General features: G+C 41.1%; 2 protein-coding genes across 2 annotated transcripts; one reads left to right on the forward strand and one right to left on the reverse strand.

Annotated features, from left to right (window-relative positions):
• Positions 1 to 4,387: 4,387 nt before the first annotated feature.
• ints15 (integrator complex subunit 15) lies at positions 4,388 to 8,514 on the reverse strand. The gene is made up of 8 exons (XM_071490498.1): positions 8,368 to 8,514; positions 7,597 to 7,797; positions 7,283 to 7,504; positions 6,968 to 7,133; positions 6,482 to 6,759; positions 6,115 to 6,352; positions 5,273 to 5,312; positions 4,388 to 4,813 (listed from the first exon to the last, which is right to left on the reverse strand). The coding sequence occupies exons 2-8, from the start codon at positions 7,789 to 7,791 to the stop codon at positions 4,579 to 4,581; spliced, it is 1,374 nt and encodes a 457-aa protein (XP_071346599.1). The 5' UTR covers positions 7,792 to 7,797; positions 8,368 to 8,514; the 3' UTR covers positions 4,388 to 4,578.
• rgs11 (regulator of G protein signaling 11) lies at positions 7,708 to 17,399 on the forward strand. Its single transcript, XM_071490497.1, has 18 exons — positions 7,708 to 7,829; positions 9,162 to 9,364; positions 9,662 to 9,758; positions 9,999 to 10,049; positions 10,911 to 11,017; positions 11,230 to 11,281; positions 11,534 to 11,592; positions 11,707 to 11,783; positions 11,902 to 11,983; positions 12,931 to 12,999; positions 13,449 to 13,472; positions 13,595 to 13,656; positions 13,987 to 14,100; positions 14,294 to 14,409; positions 15,224 to 15,311; positions 15,396 to 15,534; positions 16,443 to 16,525; positions 16,609 to 17,399. Exons 2-18 carry the CDS (start codon positions 9,302 to 9,304, stop codon positions 16,745 to 16,747), a joined length of 1,422 nt encoding a protein of 473 aa, XP_071346598.1. The 5' UTR covers positions 7,708 to 7,829; positions 9,162 to 9,301; the 3' UTR covers positions 16,748 to 17,399.
• The last annotated feature ends 1,078 nt before the right edge of the window (positions 17,400 to 18,477 follow it).

Consider the following 18,477-nt stretch of genomic DNA (forward strand, 5'->3'; position numbering starts at 1 on the left):
CTGTCCCTATAATTGCTCTTTTGGGTAACTTCACTAATTATATGTTTATACCTGGTTCCCGGCTGCAAACATGTATTTTGTGCAAACCAGACATTGGGTGGTCTGAGCTCAGGTTTTAATAATTTTCCCATAGTATAATTTGCCCACATTTTCTATCACTTTCCGTCCCAATGTTTTCCAGATATACAACACCTTTAAATCTACTGTTGTTCAGAACATGCATGTTCGTACCCAAGACTACACTTACAAAGCTACAATATATCTCCTGCTGAACACAACAGTGGACATGATGGGATTTATTCTGTCTTCTCTTGGAAACAGCAGTCTCACTGATGAGGATTTATAGTTCTGAAAGTTCAACAACATTTTTTTACATCAAGTCGTTGTTGTAGTTTCATGCAACCACAGGCCAAGAATGTAAAGTCACTATAGAGACTGTAGTCAGAATGGATTTGAGTAGTCTTTTTTATCTGTGTAATCATGACTTGACACTCTGATGTGGTCTGCCTGGTGCCAGACCTGTCAAGCAACATAATGTAATAATGCCCTGACCTGTGTAGTTTGGTTGAATTGTAAACTCTGGGGCAAATATGTCAGAGGTGAACAGCACAGCAAGCCAACAGATTTCCACAGTATCTGTGGCTGCATTCATGTCACTGTAACAATACTCCAACTGTGCGAAAGCTGTGGAGGAAATGTTTTCTCAGAGAAAATAATAAAGCAAAGTGGAGGTGGTTCTAGACTTTCACTGGAAATGTCTGGATTTTTAATTTTTTTTTTTTTCGGAGAAAGACATGCACAGTATCCACACAGTCTCAGGACTAAACCGCTGTGCTGAAATGATTAAGAAACACCAACTGCAACACCCCAGTTCCTCTCTCACACATAAACACATTCTCTCTTTTGAATAAATATCATTTCATTTTTGTCTTATTCACTAAACATGGTTGTAGTCCAAATCAGAAGCAAAAGATTTTTTGATTATTATTTTAACTGTTAACCTGCTGAATAAGCTTATACTGCTCTGTTGTAGGACAATGAGAAGTTAGATAAGAGATTATACTGTACAGGTCTTTTAGGAATTTCAGATGAGTTCTAACCTCTATTTCTATATCTACAAAGACACTTGCTTTCAGAATAGATTTTAACCATTCAATAGTGGCATGGCTCTGGGGATGGCTATACCAATCAATCACTTCATAATAACTGGATTTCCATGAAATTTTGTAGGGACCTTACGGTCCTCAGAAGATGAATCCTATCGACTTTGAAGATTCCCTGACTTTTGTGGATTAAAATTCAGTATCTTGACAGCTATTACAGGTAGTGCTGTCAAATTTGCTACAGATTTTCATGGTCCTCCAAAGATAAATTATAATGACTTTGATGATCCCTGACTTTCCATCTCGTGCTTGGAGATCAAATCATAACTTATTCAGTGGACATCTACCTGAACATTAGCACTAAATTCGGTTGGCGTTTTGAGTGAAATATCAACAGCTTTTAGATCGACTGACGTGAAACTTGTAACTCCGCTGTTCAAGGTCTCCAGAGGATTGATCCTAATGACGTTGATCATCTTTTTACCTGGCACCATTAGGTTGAATTCTCCATTTGTGCAAAACTTTGGTTTTTGACCCAAAAAAAGAAAAACCAATAACATTCCTACTCAGTAAACATTGGCTTAAGAGTTAATCAAATGTTTGCACGCTAACAGGTTAAACTAAGATTTAACTTCCTAAACATCAGTATGTTAGCCAGGTGATTGTTTGTTAGAATGAGCCTAAGCAGAGTTGCACCAAGCTGCCAGTGTGATTGTGTAATCTTGTTCCTTCTTACATTCTCATCATTAACCACGAATTACTACACAGACACAAGGAAGTTAAACACATCATAGGGAGGGTGTTATGTGTATTCTTTTCACAGGATAAAATCAAGAGCTTAGCGCTAATGTAGTCAAACCATACACCTGCTAATGAACCCCACCCTTATCTATCTTAAGTTTCTTGGTGGAGCTCAGGACTGTATGAGAGAGACATATGTCTTCCGTTTCTCATGATGCTGCTCAATCCCACTAAAAACTGTTTTACCGCTCCAGTGTGTTTCTGTGATAAAGACGAGGATGAGATCAGCTGGACTTATAATCGTTTATGGATAAACTCTTGTGATGTAGGATCTGATAAGCAAGCCTGTTAATGATACCTTATGTTGTATACACTCACTTACAGTATATTGTCGATTACACGATTTCCAAAAGACAGGTGAAATAGATTTGTTTTTATTCTTTGTCTTCCTCCCGAATAGGTTTAATGACCTCTATTATTCTAAATTACCAGGTGCTTGGTTATTTCTGAAACTGCTGGTGCGTTTCAGGCTGTTGTGTATCACTCTATTTAGGACAGAGGAAGTGTGAAGTGTGAAAGCCCGTGTAAAGATAAACCACTGAACCACTGCAAAATTGAAAAAGTTGGTGAATATCAGTTGCAGAACTTTCTTTATGTCCCTTCCTGTTCTTTCAAGCTTTAAGGTTTTAGACTCAAAGTTCAAAGCCTCATTGTAACATCCATCAGATAAAATCCCCATCAGAGTAGATGTTCATGGGCCAATGTCTTAAATGATTCAGAGTGACTCAAAATTAAGGTTTACCCATCTGGTTTATGTTTAGCTTGGAGTCCTAACTGATTCCAGTTTTGTGTTAGGCCTTGGGTGGTTTTCTTTCTTACCGGAAACCATGATTCTGCAGCTGCTGACACAGACAGTCCCACACAACCACAACACACACCTGTGAGTGGGAACCAAACCAACACAAACCAAGGTTTCCACTGAACGCCGAAGAAAAATGTGCTCTTTACTTCAAATAACATATAACTGTGCACAGACAAAACCAGCTTAGGGCAGCATGTTTGGTTTCATGGTACAAGGGTAAAACATTTTTTCCAGCTTGGGTTGAATTAGGTTAGGTTGAATAATTAGGCAATCATTTGCAGGGTGCAGCAGGAGACAAAATGAAGTATTGTGAGCTTTCTTCACATTATCAAAGCCACACGTGATCATAAGACTTTGGGAAATAGTTTGAAAGTAGAAGATCACTTTGAATGTATCATCTTGAATTAATTTGGCAGAATCTGGAAACCTAAGTCCACCCAACAGCACCTGTTTGATTTAAAGAAACAAAGCTAATATACTATCTTTGTCTTCGATCCCCCCTTTTTCACTCGAATATTATCTGTTGTCACCTTACCCCAGCCTAACAGTAATGCATCACTTTCCCAGAACAGATATCCTTATCACTGTCCCACCCATGAGCTCTGCAGAGGGAAGCCCATAGACAGCCCTGTCTCACAGTATGTGAACACAATACAGTCAGCATTCAACAACACCCGCTGTACACTGAGAAACAATGTGATGTTACAGCTGGAATGTGGACTCTCCTAAACTGAAGTCTTGGCACAGTTGTTCCAGGATGTACTAAAGAAATTGCACCTGCACCACTGTAAGACATTTACAGAAAAAATACACAAGGAAGTAGTAGCTGCTTATTATAACAATAGTGAGCAGGTGCACACAAAAGCAACTCTCAGTGTGTTTATTTCCTTCTCAGCATATATTTAGAAAAGTAATGAGGAAGTAAGCAGGGATGAGGTAAAAAAAGAGGATATAAACATATCATTTACATCAAATAGGATCCTCAAAATCCAACTGTCCACACTAAATCTCCTGTTTAAACTTAAACCTTTTTGCAAAAATGCTGAAGTAAAAGGCAGCCATCAAAGTCAAAGACTACTGTGGATGATGCAATTCTCATCGTGGGTGAGGACAGCTGAGGTCCTGAGGGGGGTTGAACAGCCTCTTTCATTTTTTGATGGCCTGCAAACGGACGATACACTATCTGTCTCAAAACACGGCCTGGTTTATGCACCCAGGGCTTGGCTCCAAAAGACTCTGACATCCATGGTTACGTAATAAAACACGCCGAGTTTGAGAAAGATGTGAACAGCATACCTTTAGATATTTATTACTTATTATTTATGCTTAGCATGAACCACTGGTGGTATGACCCTGCTTTTACATGACTTACATTAAAATGCAATGACTCTTCTTGGTGCCTGAAGGGAAGGTTGACTTTTTTCTCCGCTGATGATGACTCTGTTTTTAACCATTCAGGCAAATACACCTTTCCACTTAAAAAAATAGTTTAAAGCTTGTTCACCTCAGTAAAAATATAATGGAGCAGGTTGGTACAGTTAGCACAAAGCGCAAATAAGCCACGGTGTTTCCATGTCATTTGGTACTTGGCAAAAATTCAAATAAAGCCCTGCAATCCAGGCCTGTTCACAGGCCTTGACAACAGTGACCACAAGTGGTTGGACAAAGAACAACATCAAGAGAGAAGTAAAAAAATATTTATTGGACAAACATGTTAGCCTCACAGACTTCCTCAAACCCAAACATGCTTAATAACATCACAACACATAATTCTCACAGACAAGAACACTCATTACCCAATATCAACACACACACACACACACACATACACACACACCTTCACATCTGCAAACAAGATGGACATTATATCTTTTAGTGGCTGGGTCGGAAGGGAAACGGCATCCCCGTCATGAAAGGCTGACTGGGGTACTGAGGGTGAGAGGAGGGGTGGGTGGCCAGAGGTGTGTGTGGGGTGTGTGCAGGATGTGTGGGGTGTGTGGGGTGTGAGGCGATGGGGGAATGAGCTGCATGTGGGCTGAAGGCCAGTGGAGGAGTGTGGATGTTGTTGTAGTACATCACTGGGCCTGACAACACCAACTGGAGCAAACTGGAGATGTACAGAAACACAAAAAGGAGAGAGGAAGAAAAAACATGTTGAGATGGAACAAAAAGTGTATTTAAGCCATGTTTGCATTATACAACAATGTTGTACATTACAACAAAAATCTGCAGGTTGAGACACGTCCATTAAACCAAAGGATCATGAACTCAAACTACATTTGTGTTAAATTAGAAATTATTTTGTCAATAAAGGCTGCACAATTCTGGCCTACATGGGAACTGCCATTTTTCTAGCTTCAAAATAAGATTACACTTCTTAAACATACCAAAGTTATTTTATTCAGCTGGGAAGTTTATCAGACCTCAGTTCAACACCACTTACTGCCTTTAAACAAGGCTTTACTCTCCACAACAGGGTAATAATTATTGTATTGTGTACTTCTAGAAAGAAAATGAAGTTTCCAGTGGAAATTATTACTAAAGGCAGTAAACACTTGTGTCTTACTTGTTGTGGGGGAGGCGGGAACAGATGGCTCTCAGATCCTCTGTAGAGACAATATGACATGTAATAAGTACTCAAACACCACAGCATGATGACATAAGCCATATGACAAGAAATCTAACCAGTGAATCAGTTACTTATTTAACCATCGCTTAAAGCTGAAATCTGTGACTTTTCACACATCGCCCTGTGCTGGTCTACAGCAAAGAAGGTGGAGATGTTGTAGATAGAAAGTTATGTGGAGGCCAGATATTCATTTAAGTTTTAGTGCCATGATGCTACTAGGTTCTGTTCAAGTGTATAAATTCTGTTCCGAATTAAATTCATCTGTCAAACTGGATAGGTGTGACCTGATGAGCCCTAACATATATACACTTCCAGAGCATAGTCTCCAACTATTGTTAATTTGTTTTATTATAAGTTCACCACGTAAATGGATTTTTAATTATACGTCAATCAAATAATTACAGCTACAAGCTTCAAATTTATGAATATGCTCAATATATGCTTCGTTCTTGGAAGTGTGCTTTGTAAGCTCTCAGCATTTCACAGTTTTTTTGTAGACAGCACATTAAAGACAGACAGGACAGAGATATGAAGCACATATACTGAGCTGGATTTGAATGTCTGCCACTGAAATGATTTCTAATTTCAAGCCAGATATTGAAGCTACTAAGGTTTTTGAATTAAACTACAACCTGGAGTAGTCTTCCTTACAAAGTAACTAACTTACTCATTGGCAGTAAATGAGTAAACTCTCCCAGTCTTCCTCTCCTCTCTCCTCCTTCCGAGCCACTACCTCTGTACCACTTTTATTTTTCCATCCTCCCTGTCCACACTCTCACCTCTCGAGCAGAGCAGGGCTCCATTGGCCATGGCCACCTGCAGGGCCTGTGCCAGCCGGTCCAGGGTCAGCTGGGACAATGCGTGTATGTCTGTGGATGATGTGTGTGTGTGTTTGTCGGCCTGGTCCAACAGTCTGGAAAGGTCAGAGGTCAGTGCAGCCAAGGACTCCATCTGGAGCAGTGCCAGGCGACCGAAAAGGCCCTTCTCATTGAGTATATTTGGCAGGAGCATGAAGACCTAAAGGAGATGAACAGAGGGATGAGAAAATGGTTTGATAACCTTCACCGTGTATGTTTTGTATACTGAAAATGTCAACAAAATGTATACTGTACACAGATCTATCTAAGAACACACACACACACACACCTGTAAAACACTCAGATGAAGTGCAGAGAAAAGAGGCCCTGTCTCTGGCTCATTCACAGTGCTGCCATTGGTCAGCGCTTGTTTCTTGTCTGTCCTGTAGGCCAGCGGTGCTTTGACGCACCAACGCACTAACCCCCCTAATGGTGTGACATCAAGTGAGCTGATCGGCTGGCTGCCAGAGAGGGGTGTATTTAGGAAGGTGATTAGGACCAGACGGGGGTCATCTTGGATCCACGACACAATCATCTGGAGGAGTTCTAGTGGAGGGGTGAGCTCCTCTGCACACACACAGACACACACAAACAAAAGTTAAAATGACAGAACAGATGCAAAAAATTGAGATAACATTTGGGGTACTTGTATTTTTAGCCTTTTAAAAAGTTGTTCTCAATGTTGACAATGCTGTTTCACAGAGGTCAAATCCCATTGCCTGGAGGTCTCAGTTTGTAGATGTGCTCGCATTTTCTTGTCCTCCCACCAAAGTACCTGAGGTGAGGTCATAGAGGGTGGTGACAGCAGTGATGAACTGGCAGCAGAAGCGTGGGCTGGCGCTGTGGATGTTCTGAAGGGTGGGTACTGAGCCTGGGACCATACTACAGTAGTCGTCGACCAGCACCTGCGCCAGGCGTACGCAGTACACACGGTGGGTTCTCTGCAGGACGAAAACACAACCAGAGCTTTATCTTCACTGCATACACACACAGTACACATGCATCCAAAACTAAATAGGAACATAAAAACACACACACAAAACACACTCTTAAATGCACATTCATTTGAAATATATATATAAATTCTCACCTGCAGCCACGTAGCAGCGCATTCCAGGATCGGAATCCTGCCCACAGCGATTGCCATGGAGACCAACTTGCCTAACAGTGCCATGCGGCTTTCATCTGCCTGGTTGCCTTGGAGACTGAAGAGGGCAGAGAACATAAGCTGACGGACAGTGTCACGACTCTGCTCCTGAAAACAGCTGCACATGATCTCCAACAGCTGGAGCTCCTGGAGAGCGCTCATTCTCTGAGGGAAAAAACACAGGCACAGTTTATTGTCTGTCTGCATTAGTGTGTTCATGGGTATTTGTGCAGACGCATGTCAGGGTCATGTCTTACCCTGCCAGGGGTGTTTCTGTCCTTGGGTGCATGCAGAATGAACTCCTCAACCAGCTCCAGGGTTTTGGAGTCGACCTGAGGAGGCTGCCTCCCAGACTGCACCAGGTTGCAGATGTAGATGTCCAGGTGGTACAGCAGCTCCTTGGCTGCACTCAGCACATCCCGAGGCAGCAACGACTGACGAATGTCGCCCATGACCACCTGAAAGAGACCCATAGGAAATTTGACAAATTGTAAATATCTTCATTACAAGTAAAATGTATTTTTAAAAGGTCCAGAGTGGCTTGTTTTACAGTAGGTGATTATACAGCTGTAATTAATGAGGTTGTTGGGATTTTTTCCACATTCAAGTCGTGTAAGCTGTTGCAAACTTCACTTTACAAAAGCTTGAAATACACTGTCTTATATGCTACAGAGAGAAACAACAATTAACAAAATCCATCTAGCTATAACCACAGCTATAACTGATCCTCAGCCTATGCTGCACAGAAGAGGAACAACAACAACTGTACAATGGGCACAGACAAAAGAGGAGTAATTGCAAAATGATGTTTTAACATTACATGTGTTAAATTCTAGCATCACACCGACAACTCAACATTATTCATGTGGACCATAAGCTCCACAGTGAGTCGGTCCCCTCCATCCTGCTACGGCTAGTGTTAGCAAGGTTAGCTAAAAAGACTGTTTTTTATTCCGCAACAAATCTCGTGTGTCTCAATTGTCATGTGAGCCTTTCGAAAGAAAACGTGTATTTAGTTGAGCCCTTACCTCTGCAAAAGGATCTTAATATACTTAATAAATTAGCCGACGATGAGACTAGTGAGTAGTATGCAAACGACAAGGGAACCACTTCCTGCTTCTACAGAAGCCTGCATGGGACAAAATACTGGTGTTGACGTTTCAGCGGAGTCGGTGCATGTGGTGGGTAACAACTGTCAACAAAGAGTGTTAAAGTGTTGGCTGTCAGTGTTTTCACAGATAGCACCTTAAAATTCAAGACTCAGTAACTTAGTTATTTACAAAGGATAAAACATTGGTTTTTCAAAATAAAAAAATTAATAAAATATTTTCTAAGGCAGAATAAAAAGAAATATAGGACATCAAAGACCAAAGGTTTGTCAAAACAACATTTATTATATCCCACAAAGAATTGCATAGCGATTGGTTATTTTCTTATTTATGTGCCAACATTTACATTGCAACTATTGATCACCTTCAGCTACAATACCTGTCTTTAACCATCACCTTTTCTCAGAATATATGCAGTAAATGTGCTTGTGTTAAGGCACTGACGTTTTGAATAGGTAGATTATTTATTATGTATGTAATGCTTCATATGTGGCTGGCTGACAATAACCAACGTGACTGTAATGAGTGCTCTCATTCATTACATTTAGTTTCAAACCCTTCCTCACAGCCTATATCTTAGATTTTAGTTGCCTTTTTTTCAATGGGTTTATTAATCAGTGACGGTTCACATTGACAAACTGTTGTTTTCGCCTCTGTACTGAAACTATATATCATATTGAAAATCACACTGTAATCCTTTCTAATCTACACAGGGGCGCGCCCGCCAAGCAGCGGACCGCCTGATGGAGGAAAAAAAAAGCATCATTGGTGGGGCGCTCTCTGCTGCGCGCTCCCGGGAGCACTCCAGTCTTACACTTCACCGTCCCGTCGAGTGATCCCAGCAGCCTGCAAGATGACCATCAACACCCTGGCTAAAGGAGCCTGGCACCGGGAGCAAATGACATGCTTTCGAAAGGTAAGGAAATATGGCATCTTTTGGTTTGTTTTTATCAAGTGACATAATATAAGAGATGTTTCCCCAGAGTGAGTCCGAAAACCTACAGCACGTTTAAACGTGTAGAGCATGAAAACAAGTTATGAAAGGATGGAACATTTAATATGTGCATTGTTTTTCTGAATTTCTGAGTTATGTATGTGAGTGTTTTTTTTTTTTACTGTATTTATGTATTCTGTGTATTTGCATGTTCATGTTTATGCATCTGTGCGTGTGTGTGTGTGTGTGTGTGTGTGTGTGTGTGTGTTCCTATGACAGATGGAGAAGGTGATTGTAGCCATGCAGGACCCTGACATGGGCATGAAGATGAGAAACCAGCGGCTCCTTATCACTGTCATTCCTCATGCCATGACAGGTGTGTGTGTAATTGTGTGTGTTTTTGTGTGTGTGTGTGTGTGTGTGTCCCTCTTTATGTCAGTGTGCATTAGCATCTGTGTGTGCGTGTGTGGACATGCACGTTGCAGCTTGTGTTTGTCCCAGTGGTCATGCATAATGCAGCAGTGAATTTTGGAGAAATACTGTGTGCTTTGCAGAGTAGATGGAGAAAGTTTGTCCTCTTCTCTTCTCTCCTCTCTCTCCGTTCCTTTGTCTGCAGGTCGTGATGTAATTGACTGGTTGATCCGGAAATACAGTATCTGTGAGGAGGGTAAGTAAGTGTATTGATGCCTGCATTGTGTGTGTGATCGTGGATTTTGCCAGATGTGCTGTGACTCTCTGGTTCAGTCTATCTGGCTTGTTGTGTGTCGTTGCTAATGTGTTGCCAGGATATGGTGTTTTCTCTTAAGCTGACGTGATAGTGATGTGTGTGTGTGTGTGTGTGTGTGTGTGTGTGTGTGTGTGTGTGTGTGTATTGTGGCGGTAGCTGTTTCCAGTAAACAGGAATGGGGTGATCCCTAGAGGATCCAAGTTTGATTAACTCACCTGATGATCTGGGATTGATTAATGTCCCCATGGAGGTTTTCACCTCGGGAGAAGAGAGGAAAGAGTGGAGTCAGTCAGCAAAAGACAGAGCTGATTAAAATGCAACGCACAGCTTTTTTTGGTAGCTGTCACTCACAAAAGTAGGGCTTTTTAACAAATGAGCAGGGACTGAAGATTGATGATGCATTTCATCACTGGAACTAAGCCTTCATTTGAGAGAGATTGCTGACAGTGTGCTGGAGTGTGTATGACAAATTACACCAACAGCATTTCATACTAATTTTATTCCTTATAGCTAATTTCTATTATTCATTTTTCAGTGTGATGGCTCTGTCACGTGCCATCAAACATGATACAGCGATAAATATGAACCTGGGGAAAATGTTAATTATACTTTCTAACTTAATATAATTTGTTATTTACCGCAAATGCTGATGTCTGTGAATATGACTGAAAAATGTAAACCTTCAAAAGTATGTAAGCTTAACTAAAAGGCTTGGTGAACTAAAAACAATTACCTTAAGAAACCAAAACTGTGAGATAGTCCAGTGGTTGGTTGAACTTCTTCTTCTGTGGTGTTTACCAGAGGCTCTGCACCTTGGTGGCATGCTGGTGAGATACGGGTATATTTACCCTCTCAAGGAGCCGAGATCTCTGGTGTTACGAGCTGATGAGTCACCGTACCGATTCCAGGTCAGAGGATCATCCTGTTCGTTCAGCCTGCTTGTAAAAAACCAAACTGTCACCTTCTCTCTATCACTGTCAATCTCCATGTCTCCCTCTCTCTCCATTAGCCCACTTCCTAATCCCTCCATCCATCTGCCACTCTCTGCTGCCACGTTTTCATCCCCCACTTCAACATCAATCTCTATCAGAAACTTTAAAATTTCACTTGTTTTTCTCAGACTCCTTATTTCTGGACTAGTACCAGATGGCCCGCCTCAGAACTGGACTATGGTAAGACCAAAATAAACTGGAGGGGGTGGTCGTTACCTCTTTATATGTTATATATTTATTTGTGAGGGAAAACAACCATACAACAAAAAAAAAAAAGACATACAAGAAAATGTGACGCAAACATATAATTTTAAGCAAGAAATCTTATACTTCAAATAAGTATTTACAGATCCTTTAAGCAAAACAGATCAGGACACTAATCTCTTAACCTCTGTTTTCATTTCTTTCTTTGCTGTTCTTATATCCCATCAGCAATCTATTTGGCTAAAAAGAACATAAGAAAACAAGGAGAACTGATGGAATATGAAAAGGTGAGGAAAGTGTCTGTCCGTATAAAGAAAAGAGAGAACGTGTGTGTATTATGAAATATGCAGTAGTTAAGAGTGTGGTAACAGGCTCGTGTCATCATTCCTCTTCCTTTTTAGGAGAGGTACAGTCTGTTGCACAAGAGAATCAACCACACCTGGGACTTTGTGGTGATGCAAGCAAGAGAACAACTCAGGTACATTCAGATGTTACTCACCACTCTCCCACACTCACACCCACACACACACACACACACACACACACACACACACACACACACACACACAAACTTACTATGTGTGATTTATGTTCAGAGCGTCCAAACAGAGGCGGAAGGCAGACCGCATTGTCCTGGAATGTCAGGAGCAGGCTTACTGGCTCATCAACAGACCCCCGGTACGTTCACTGTCACGGCACTACTATGTATTAGTACTGCTGTACAACACTGTACTATACTCTAGTCTACTCTATTCTTCTTTCCTGTACAATACAATACTGTTATAATACACTGCTCCATCCTACACTGTACCACAATATACTATTCTTTACAACATTCTACTACAATACTATACTATACCATCATATATATACTATACTGTTGTAACTTATTACTGTGCTTTGCTGTACTATACTATACTCTATTGTACCCTATTGTAATATTTAGTTCTATATGATACTATACTATATTATAATGTACTAAACTATACTATCAGTTATATAACACTATACAACTAAAAAAGTGAAAAGTATATCACAGTATATAAACTAGTCAGAGGTCCCACTAATGTTCACCCACAGTCCCTTTTGCCTCCTGCATGAAATATTCAACCCATCTGGCGAAAGCCTCAGCTGACAACAGAAGAGAGAGAGAGAGAGAGAGAGAGAGAGAGAGAGAGAGAGGAAAAAATGGAGAGAGAAAGAAAATCATCACACTCTCTTTATGTGTTACCTAAACACCAGAGCAGCAGCTCCTCTGATTCTGAAACAGACACAGACAGAGAGAGAGAAGGGAAGGGAGAAGGGTGGGGGGTGGGAGCAGGAGGCAAGGAGGAAAGGGATGATGAGAAGAGTAGAGCGAGTGAGAAGAGGGTTAAGCAAAGGACAAGGGTTTGAAGGAGGGACTCCATCTTGTCTTGCCCTTATGAATTAGGGACGAGGGCATGGAGAAAAAGAAAGACAAACCTGGGAATAAAAGTCAGAGCTAGTGGAGTGGAAAGCTCGTGGAAGGATAAGTGCTCACTCACACGCATCTTCTCATCAGTGAAACACACACACACAAAGACAAACATATTATACTTAGTAATAAGTGTATTATTATGTATTTTTGTATATTCGTTTTTCAGCCGGGGACCCATAATGTGATGGAAATGGGTCTAGAGAGACCAAATAACTTCAGCTCACGAGTTACGCTGGTCAGTGACATCATCACATTTCTTTACTTCCTGCTTTACATTCCCCTCTGAAATATTTTATGTGATAACATGTCTACTGTCGATCTCTGTTCTTCTTGTTTTATCGCTTTCCCTCTTTCTTCCTGTTGGGGGGATTTTTTCAAAGTAAGTGTCCAAGGGAGCTGCACTATACTATGGATGTTTACAATATATTAATCTTTTTTATAATAACAGGCCCTGACATGTGAGGATAATTAAATATGTATACTGTGTTATCACCAGTATATAATGTCATACTGTAGTTTCCTCATTTGTCAAAATGTATCTCGGTTTTATATTTGAAGCAGTTGTTTGTAGAGATGAACACAGTGAAGCTGTCTTTTACTACTGATGTGACTGCACAGTGTAAATGTGTAAAGCAGTCAGCGCGTGACCTAACGTGATGACTCTGTTTCTCTTAACAGAACTAGAACAGTGACTACTACAAAAGAGAGGTAAACATCATATATAATTCATATACCACTGCTTTAAATACATTGAGTCTATATCAAAGCTCATGTTGTGTGTGCACGCGTGTGTGTGTGTTTGTACGTGTGCGTTCTGTCTTTGTTGACAGATTGAAACCAGTAGAAGGGCCCTCGGAAGAAACCGTGTAAAGTCATCCATCTGCCTAGAAGGGTTCGTGTCAGTTTGATGAACACACATATGCGGACACACACACACACACACACACACACACACACACACGTACAGATACACATAAGGACTAATGGATGTGACGTTGCCTGAACTGAACTTCACGTCTCTAGCGCACGCTTGCACGTGCGCATGCATGCACATAAGGCTTAGTGCCCCACTGTAAGAGTCACTAATGGATGCTTCCTGAGGCAAGTTGGAATTAGTGGCCATTAAGTCTTATGATCTGCTACTCTAATACAATAATACTGTGTGTGTGCCTGCGTGTTTCTGTGTGTGTGCATGCCTCTGTACTTGTGGGTGGGTCTCCAGGTTCGTGAAGTACAGTGAGCAGTACCAGAACCACGATCCCATAATGCAAGGCTGCCTTCCCAGTAACCCCTGGATCTCCGATGACACCGCACACTGGACGATGAACACAGAAGCGTGAGAGAACACACAGATACACACACGCTATGAGAAACTACGGTCCACGATGGTACAGTGGTCCTGGGTTCAGCTTTTGTAGCATCTCCTAACATGTAACACATACACATACATTCACATACATTCATGTTTAAATTCAAAGCTAGAGCAGTTTTTTTTTATGTTTGCGCTGTGTGGGTGTTTCTCTGAGCAGGGTGCCCACCCCGACACGTCTTCGAGTGGAGCGCTGGGGCTTCAGCTTCATGGAGCTTCTGAATGACTCCATGGGGAGGCAGGAGTTCATGACCTACCTGGAGAAAGAGTTTAGTGGTGAGGAGGAGTGACAGTGACAAGTGTTGGATTATATTTGAAATACAATAATTTACATGTACAATAGCATCAATATTCAACAGCATTTTTCATATACTCACATGTGAGCATGTGTTCTGAGTCCTGATGGTTATTCTGTCAGATCTGATATGATGAAGATGAATTTCTTTTAATATCTGGTGATTAGGTTTGAAGAGCAGATCATAGCAACCCAACTTGGTGTGAGGAATCTCAGATACAGAATATCCCATATTTCCTCTACCTTCTTAATTTACATTTGTTGAATTGTGGTATAAATTGGCAGTGGAGTAGTACAAACTGAATAATTATTGAAATGGAGAAGCTTATTACAATAATAAACGGAGAAAAAATAATTGAATTGTTATTCATATTAACCTTTAATTGATTCTCACACTTATTACCATTCAGAATTTTATTATCTTCCCTAATTACATTTTCCAGTCCCAGTGATGAGAGGTGAGGTGAGGCGAGGTGAGGTGAGGTGAGGTTAGTGGAAAGGTGGCAGTGATTGGAAAAGAAGATTCATTTCATGACATGGTTCCTGCGAGGATGGAAAGATTAGATTGGGAGGGTAGAGAGGAGAAAGGTACGACAGACTTCAGGAGGGGGATTTGCTCACTCATGCAGACATACTGCACTGTATAAAATATTGCCAGGGGCCAAGGTTCTCCACAGAGGCCGTCCATGCTATAAAAAGTCTCTTGTTGTGTTCACATTTTCCTGCATCACTGTTGTTGTTTTATTCACCTCCATCCATACACACCCCCCTCCCTGTCTGTCTCTCTGCTCTCAGCGGAGAACCTTTGTTTCTGGGAGGCCTGTGAGGACATTAGACATGGAGAAAGTTCCAAGATCATAGAGAAAGTGGAAGAGATTTACAAGTAAGTGTGCAGGCACACAAACGTGCAGAAATACACGCTGACATTAACCATCAGGTGACATCCACTCTTCTGTGTGTGATTCAGAAACTTCCTGGCTCCTGGAGCTGCACGCTGGGTCAACATCGACAGTAAGACCATGGATAAGACTCTAGAGGGGATCAAACACCCACATCGCTTCGTTATGGATGACGCACAAATGCACATCTACTTCCTCATGAAAAAGGTCTGACCTCTGACTCTTTGATACACAATACTTACCTGATATGCAATAGCACTTGAAATGACTTGGCTTAAAGGACCAAACAGTGCAGTTTGGTAATGCAGCACAGACTTCAAATAAATCGGCACTTAAAATGCATAACCATGCCTATACTCACACACATATGTGCGTGTGTGTGTTGGTGTGCTAGTGAGGCGTCTTTGAAAAGAAAATAATTTCATCTTTTCATTTGCTGGATGATATGGGACAAGCAATTGTTTATGTCCAATGACAGGGTTTAGGTCAAGATGTATAATTTGAGAGATGCCAAAAATTGTAGTTTTTGATAGAATGCAAACCATGCATGTTTTATTTGGTCAAATCATACATTTCTTCCAACTTTAGGTTCATGTGGAATTTCCTTTTCTTATCATGAAGCTTTTAAAGGAGCTATTTGTAGAAGAAATGTGCAAGTTCAGCATCAAACTTTACTCACCAAGAGCTGTCCCCAGTGGTTGAAAGCAACGGCAGTGTTAACTCTTGTCTCTATCATGTCTTCTACTCAAGTTAGCATGCTAACCAGCTAGCCCCAGCTGGTCTTGTCACTTTACAATAGTGGCTCACTGCTCCCTCCAATCTTCACTGAAAACGTAGCGGTGCTCAGAGGACTATTGTAACCTCTTGTATTATAAAGACAACAATGGCTGAAGCTCTTCTCAAGTGACAGTCACCACCACCCACTCCCACCAAGACACCATATTTGATGACAGACAGAACTTACAAATAGCCCCTTTAAAGTTAGCAGACAATTATTAGAATGGTGCCACTGTTGTGTAAAGCCAGTGTATTTGTTTTTGTGTGTGTGTGTGTGTGTGTGTGTGTGTGTGTGTGTGTGTGTGTGTGTGTGTGTGTGTATATGTGTGTGAGTTTAGGACTCCTACCCGAGATATCTTAAGTCCGACCTATACAAGAACATGCTGGCCAAAGCTATTGTCCCACAGGAGACCAAAAAAAGGTGAGATTTCAGACATATTACCACCTTAAGCTCTTTTATTCTCTGCCTTAACAAGTGTTCTTTATTTCTCTCTTTCCTCTCAGTGTGTTCCCCTTCATGAGACGCCAGCGGCACTCTAGCCCCTCCCCTGCTCAGGCTGTCACCCAGGCAACGGAGGAAGACGGGCGTGCCAAGGGGGCCGGGCAAGCAGGTACCAACTCTGCAGCCGGCTCCAATGTCTGATTCTGGCACCAAAAAAAACCAAAAAAACGTGTCAGACTCAATCACCTCCGTCTCCACTGTCTCTGCTGGTCACCATAGTAACCATCCAAGTAGTTCTCTCTACTTATTGTTTCATCGCAAACTGAGTTAAAGCCTGAGCTTTTCTTTCACTGCTGCAACACTGCCAGGGCTTAGGATTTCAACACACAGCTTCCTCCCAGAGCACAGGTGTTAATGCATACCTCAGCAGCTTCACATCTTGTTCCCACAGCACGAGCAGTGGACAGCAGACAAAAGAGCTTTTAGTGCTACTGTTACATCCTTTACTGCTCCATATTCACAATGCATTTACTGTACATCCCATTTTGGTCTGAAAAGGCTGCCCCATTGTTTTTGATATTACTCCTCATACCAAGTCTTCCTCTCTCCCTCAGTAGCTTTCATATAGAATCTATGTCTGTCTTTTACCAAAAAGGTTTTAGGTAAAGGTGTTGTTTACAGAAATTATTTATTATTATTAGATTATTTAGTCAGAAATTTGCCTCAGCATGTCTGTGATTATCGTACGGTTTACTTGTTTTTTTCATTCCATGCTGGAGCTTCACATTGTGATTGTTGTTGCTGTTAATTTAGCTCGAGCATGTTTTCATCCCAATAAAATGTCACGACAGCATTCAGTGTTGTGTTGTGCTCTCAGCTCAGCATGCTGTGGAAAACTGTGAGTGTGTGTGGATATGTGGTCAGGCTTTTATTCTTAAATCTACTTCCTCTTTTTCTCTGGAGTTCTTTATTTCTATCTTCTCTTTTGTTCACATGTTCATTTGTAGGCTTCACTGTACATCACAGTGGTATGGTTTGTTTTAGGATGTACTGACTGCAGAATGAATTACTACAGAATTTAGGCAATCACCTGATAAAAAAAAAGTTAATTAAATGCAGTTTTAATTACTGAAATCTTAATTGTAATACTGACTGTGGACCCTTCTCATAGCTACTTCAAAACCAGCAGTTATTTGTCTGTTTCCTTCAGCAACATCTGTCTGCACATGCAGTTTTTTCTCTTCCACTACTTACATCTTGCAAACTCTTCTTTTTACATCTTTCAACTTTAACTTATTACCTCTCAGTGTTTACTTCCCTCCTGTCTTCCCTCCACTGGTCCTGCGGGAGCTGCAGTTTCTTCTACTGGTCTGGCTCCCTCTAGTGGCTACTTGTGGTCAAAATAACAAGTGTTAACATTTGACGTAAATTGGTGGTTCCTAAAAAAAATGAACTAATTACAACGTTTCATCACACCTGAGTGAACATGAGTTGTGAGCAATTCAGCCAAAGAGTGGGTCTTACTTCTCAAGCCTCAGGTTGGGAACCATGGCTGTAAATACAGCACATAAAGTCAAGATCCACAAAAATGATTTTCACTTATGTAGGACTGATGACAACATAGTGTTAAACTACGACTTGAAATTTTTGATCTGCATTAGAAGCTGGTATGGAGTTTTAAAGATGCAGACAAAGAGTATCTAATGAAAGATGTTACTGGGTTGAATTATGGGAAGTGTAGGATCCAGTGTTTTTCAAGCTTGACTTAGAATCAGCACATCTTCGCCTCTGCCACTTTGACAGTTTCATTTTTCAATCTGTCTTGAATGCAACATTAAATTGCCGGTGTACCCATTACAGACAAAAACAAGATTTTAAATACCTAACACACTTTTTAGTCCACTCACATGCCAACCAACACAACACTGGGC

This window comes from Trachinotus anak, unplaced genomic scaffold, assembly GCF_046630095.1.
Source record: "Trachinotus anak isolate AG129_WGS33_773 ecotype Australia unplaced genomic scaffold, CSIRO_AGI_Tana_v1 ptg000012l, whole genome shotgun sequence".
Classification (NCBI taxonomy): domain Eukaryota; kingdom Metazoa; phylum Chordata; class Actinopteri; order Carangiformes; family Carangidae; genus Trachinotus; species Trachinotus anak.

Excerpts from the sequence above, each read along its gene's own strand:
- ints15 (XM_071490498.1), bottom strand. The coding sequence starts at position 7,791 with ATGGGCGACATTCGTCAGTCGTTGCTGCCTCGGGATGTGCTGAGTGCA. Across the intron at positions 7,505-7,596 it reads ACAGAAACACCCCTGGCAGG|AGAATGAGCGCTCTCCAGGA; the intron begins GTAAGACATGAC and ends TTTTTCCCTCAG. Across the intron at positions 5,313-6,114 it reads AGCCCTGCTCTGCTCGAGAG|AGGATCTGAGAGCCATCTGT; the intron begins GTGAGAGTGTGG and ends TTGTCTCTACAG.
- rgs11 (XM_071490497.1), top strand. The coding sequence starts at position 9,302 with ATGACCATCAACACCCTGGCTAAAGGAGCCTGGCACCGGGAGCAAATG. Across the intron at positions 10,050-10,910 it reads ATACAGTATCTGTGAGGAGG|AGGCTCTGCACCTTGGTGGC; the intron begins GTAAGTAAGTGT and ends GGTGTTTACCAG. Across the intron at positions 13,473-13,594 it reads GTGACTACTACAAAAGAGAG|ATTGAAACCAGTAGAAGGGC; the intron begins GTAAACATCATA and ends CTTTGTTGACAG.